Here is a 4,442-nt window from a genome sequence, read left to right as displayed (position 1 = left end):
TTACATCGTTTCTATGAGTGAAGTAAAGCACTGAAGTATTTTGAGGTGTTTTTGACTTGTTAAAGAAATGCTAGGACTTACTCCCAAAGTGATTGTTGAGGTTGTACGTGGGTTTAAAATGTCTATAGTTTACATTGTTGCTATCAGTGCAGTAGAGCACTGAAGTATTTTGAAGTGTTTTTGACTTGTTAAAGAAATGCTAAGACTTACTCCCAATGTGATTGTTGAGGTTGTACGTTTGATTGAGGCGGCTAGTTTTATGAGTTTTATGAATGTACATGGTTTGAGGTTACTAAAAAATTAGTTGTTTTAGCTAGTGGTATGCACTTGAGTTGGAGGCTTTTCTTATTTAAAAATAAATAAATAAAAAATCAAAATGCTATTGTGTATTTTTTAAAATAATTTAATTCTATTTTTTGGTGGATTTTTAAAAATAATTTAATTGTTTTTTAGGTTTAATGTTGATTTAATTAGTTATAATATATTTTGGGTTGTTTTATGAATTAATTGTTTTAATGATTAAATGAAATTGAAGTTCAATTTAATATAATTATAACACATAACTCTTAAATAAGAAGTAAGGATTAGTTGTTTTGCTTATATTTTCAGAACTCTGAAGAATTTATAATGTTTTGTATGAGTAAGAATGAAAATAAATTATGGATATCTTATTATTATAAATCTTTTAGTTAAAAGCATTAAGTATGAGCCTTAGTAGTTTTTTTCCTTATCAATTCTCTCTCACAGACACATATACTAAATTAAAATCATATAAACTTTAAAGATATAAAAGTTAATGGAATTAAGGTCTAATTATTTTTCATTATATAAATAGAAAGTTATCATATGAATAACAAAATCTATATCCTTAAATCTACTTTGTAAATTGAAATAATTTTTAATGTCAAATATTTTATAACATAAAATAAAATTGAGAATGAAATAACTTGTTCTTTTAAGTTGAAAATAAAAGACTATATGATCAGAAAGAGAGAGAATTAAACAAAAGATATTACCATGCAATAAAATTGCAACAATTAACATGTTTATGCTAATTTGGGAAAAACAAGGCACTTTTAGAGGAAGATTAATGAAAATTGAGCTGCAAAAGTAGTTGAAAAAGAGTTTCGAGATAAGGGAAGGTTGACATTCACAAATCTGCATAGAAAGACATGAAAAATACAAAAACGTCAACAAATTTCCATTTAACAGATAAAAGATTTGAAATTCCAGACTAGATCCAAGCTTTACATTTAATTGTTACCACGGTAACAGTATATTGAACGCCGACATTTATGATTTAGTCTTACCACGGTAACATCAATAGTATATTGAACGCCGACATTTATGATTTAGTAAAAGACTAGATAGCAGAGCCTATCCCTTGAAACTACTCTTTGAAGCTTATCTCAAATGACCAAAAATGCCTAGCCACTCCATTTTACCAACCAATCTAATTTTTGTTAACAGAGCCTAAATATCTAGAAGCACGGTGCTTTGCAAAGGCACAGTGCTGACTTCCAGGTAGAGAAAGAACTTTCCATAGTCCCCACACGGACATAGTTAGGAACATAGAAAATGTTGTTACGCGTTAAATGAATTTTCCATGTATTTTCCTAGCTGAATTGATGATTAACAGAGCCTAAATATCTGAAGCACGGTCGCTTTGCAAAGCAATCTATTTTTATCAGAGAAGGGTAGTACCAAAGGCACAGGGCTGACTTCGACGTAGAGAAAGAAGGCCAATCGAAAATCTGTAGTGCCTTAAATATACTCTTCAATGGCAGACCCAGAAATTGAACTGCAATCCATATCCACACCCCCTGCTCCATCCGCCTCCACCTTCACCTCCGCCGCTACGTCTCTGGAGGATGACTCTTGCGGGTATGATGTCTTCATCAATCACCGCGGTCCAGATGTGAAGAATACCTTTGCGAGTCATCTTTACAGACGCCTTCTTCAACGAGGGCTTCGAGTATTTCTGGACAAACCGGAATTGCAAGAGGGACTGAATCTTACTTTGCAAATACAAAGAGCAATTCGAACTGCATCCGTCCATGTGGGTATATTTTCTCCGAGATATGCCGAATCTAAATGGTGTTTGGACGAGCTCGTCCAAATGTTCGAGTCAGGGGCGTCGATAATTCCGGTATTTTATCATGTGAAGCCTGCTCAGCTTCGCTGCACGCAGGCCAAAGGTGGAGTTTACGCTCAGGACCTGCAGAAACTGGAAGACAAGAAAACATATGATGCTCAAACTCATGAGGAGAAGCCGCGACACGACCCAGCAACGATTCAAAAGTGGAGAAAGGCTCTTTCTCGTGCTGCTGAAATAAGTGGATTCGAATTTGATGCAAATTATACGTGAGAACTTATACTTCCCTGCCTATGTCTATTCTATTTTAGTGTTGGATACATAGATAAACGTTGGTTACTAATTTTATTTGTTTTATCAGTGACGAAGGGGAACTGCTCGATAAAGTAGTTGAACGCGTGGTGAAGAAAGTGAAAAAAAGAACTTTGGATGTAACGGCGAATGATCCTGAAAGTTTGGATGCAGCGGCTAAAGATTCTGAAAGTATGCCCCTACTCGGGCGGCAGAGTGGAAAATTTCAGGTTCTGTTGCAGTGGATCCCCTGGCTGCTTGGAGTATGCATATCTTGTAAAATATTTCTTGTGGTAGCGGTTTTCGTATTTTTTTTCATTTTCTTTATCACGTTCACTATACAGTTTCTTAAAATCGTAAACGGCTGAATTAATTTGCATTAAAAAGGCAAACTCCGGCAACAGTCCTAATATTGTGAAGTGGGTCAAATTAATGGTTTTGGGTGAGTCTGTATTATCAGCATCCTTTTTGTGTTGATTGAATAGGGAAATGTCTGTGGTGAAAGTAGAGAGACGTTCCCCTCCTTCATAGCCATGTAATTTGTTATTCCTAATACCATTAGAAGCCAGATTCTGAAATGACCCCAATATGCCATCCTGCTATCCTCTGACATTTTCTCCATATCATCTAGCCATGGGCTGGGGCCTTTGGCCTGGAAGTAATAATGCAGCAAAATTAATTGGTCAGGGTGTGGGTTTTATTCTTGAATTTGTAATGTTCAGGTATGTGAAGTGGTTACAAATTTTTGACCATGGGGATGAGTACATTATACAGTTTGGCTTTAAATTTTTAGCAACAAAGATTTTTTCAATTATATAATTTTTTTAAGAGCTGGAAGTATCACATATACACATGAGTATATACACAGGCACAATATCGATATAGAGAAAAAATCAAAGGAAACATTACTTTGGTAGATAAGACATTTAATAATTACTTGATATCCAAGTAAATGCAATAAAAGCTGTTGAAATCATTGATACTTTGCAAGTTTCTATGTTTAACTGTTTATATCCTGGATTGGCAGAATGCCATAGCTTTTAACACACATGTCCTAGAGGTTGTAGCATATGTATACTTCGATTTTAAAGAAATTAGCCAATATGCACTTGCCTTTTAACTTGCCATCTAACCTACATTCACTCACTATCCACAAACCACCAGGCACATCTTCCCCGGTCATTAGCCCATCCTCTGCTGGGAACATTACCGTTAGAAGGAAACAAAACAGAGGTAGCCAACATTTTCGGAGATGCCCCCGACAAACTAATACTACTCTGACAAATTCTCCTTCTCTCATTAATATTCCTATTTCATCCCCCATCTCTCCTCGAGCCCTTAGAACAACCATGCCGGCCTCATGCCCTTCATGAATTCAATTCTTTCTATGACATTCAGGGATTGGGGGCCCTTCCTAAATTCCTCGCCCTCAAGGAGCTTTTCCTTTCTTCTTGTCCTATTATTATCCTCATACAAGAAACTATGCACTCGGCTTCTCAATCTATCGACTACTTTAGGCGGATGCTCCCTACTTGGTATATGGTAGCTACTGATGCTACTGGAAGGTCAGGGGGTTTGGCTGCCCTATGGGATCCCCGCTGGGCTAAGATGAAGGCTTTTTCTTGTTCAACGAGTATTTTCTTTGCCGACAACATTAGAGGCCTCTCGGGGAGGACTCATATTCTCAACGTATACGCCCATGGTTTTTGGAATAACATAGAAACATTTGGAATTTTACATTTGATTTCTCTGATACTGGCTCGAGACCTAAATTTCACTACCGGGCTAGATGAAGTGTGGAGCCATTCCCGAAGTATAGATCAAATGGTGCAAAAACTCAAAGATATTATCTTTGAACACAATTTGGTTGACATCTGCCCATATAAGAGTGCACCTACCAGGGACAATGGTAGGGATGGAATGAACTACATAGCAAAGAGACTGGATCGATTCCTTTTACGTGAACAAATGGTGGAAAAACTCGGCAATGTGCAATCTTGTATTGTCAATAATTATATATCAGACCACCAACCAATTATTCTCTCATGGTGACGTG

At 36.4% G+C, this 4,442-nt stretch overlaps 1 protein-coding gene across 1 annotated transcript; it reads left to right on the top strand.

The window, feature by feature from the left end:
* Positions 1 to 1,257: 1,257 nt before the first annotated feature.
* LOC149211413 (toll/interleukin-1 receptor-like protein) lies at positions 1,258 to 3,184 on the top strand. Its single transcript, XM_089390434.1, has 2 exons — positions 1,258 to 2,364; positions 2,457 to 3,184. Exons 1-2 carry the CDS (start codon positions 1,781 to 1,783, stop codon positions 2,752 to 2,754), a joined length of 882 nt encoding a protein of 293 aa, XP_089246560.1. The 5' UTR covers positions 1,258 to 1,780; the 3' UTR covers positions 2,755 to 3,184.
* Positions 3,185 to 4,442: the final 1,258 nt, after the last annotated feature.

This window comes from Pinus tabuliformis, chromosome 1_1 (genome assembly GCF_031772625.1).
Source record: "Pinus tabuliformis cultivar Carrire ecotype Pingquan chromosome 1_1, CPIR1, whole genome shotgun sequence".
Taxonomy (NCBI): domain Eukaryota; kingdom Viridiplantae; phylum Streptophyta; class Pinopsida; order Pinales; family Pinaceae; genus Pinus; species Pinus tabuliformis.
This window is presented reverse-complemented; position numbering and strand designations above follow the sequence as displayed.

Bases quoted from the DNA above. Each gene is read 5' to 3' on its own strand.
- LOC149211413 (XM_089390434.1), top strand. From the start codon at position 1,781: ATGGCAGACCCAGAAATTGAACTGCAATCCATATCCACACCCCCTGCT. The intron at 2,365-2,456 runs GTGAGAACTTAT...TTGTTTTATCAG, and splicing joins GAATTTGATGCAAATTATAC to TGACGAAGGGGAACTGCTCG.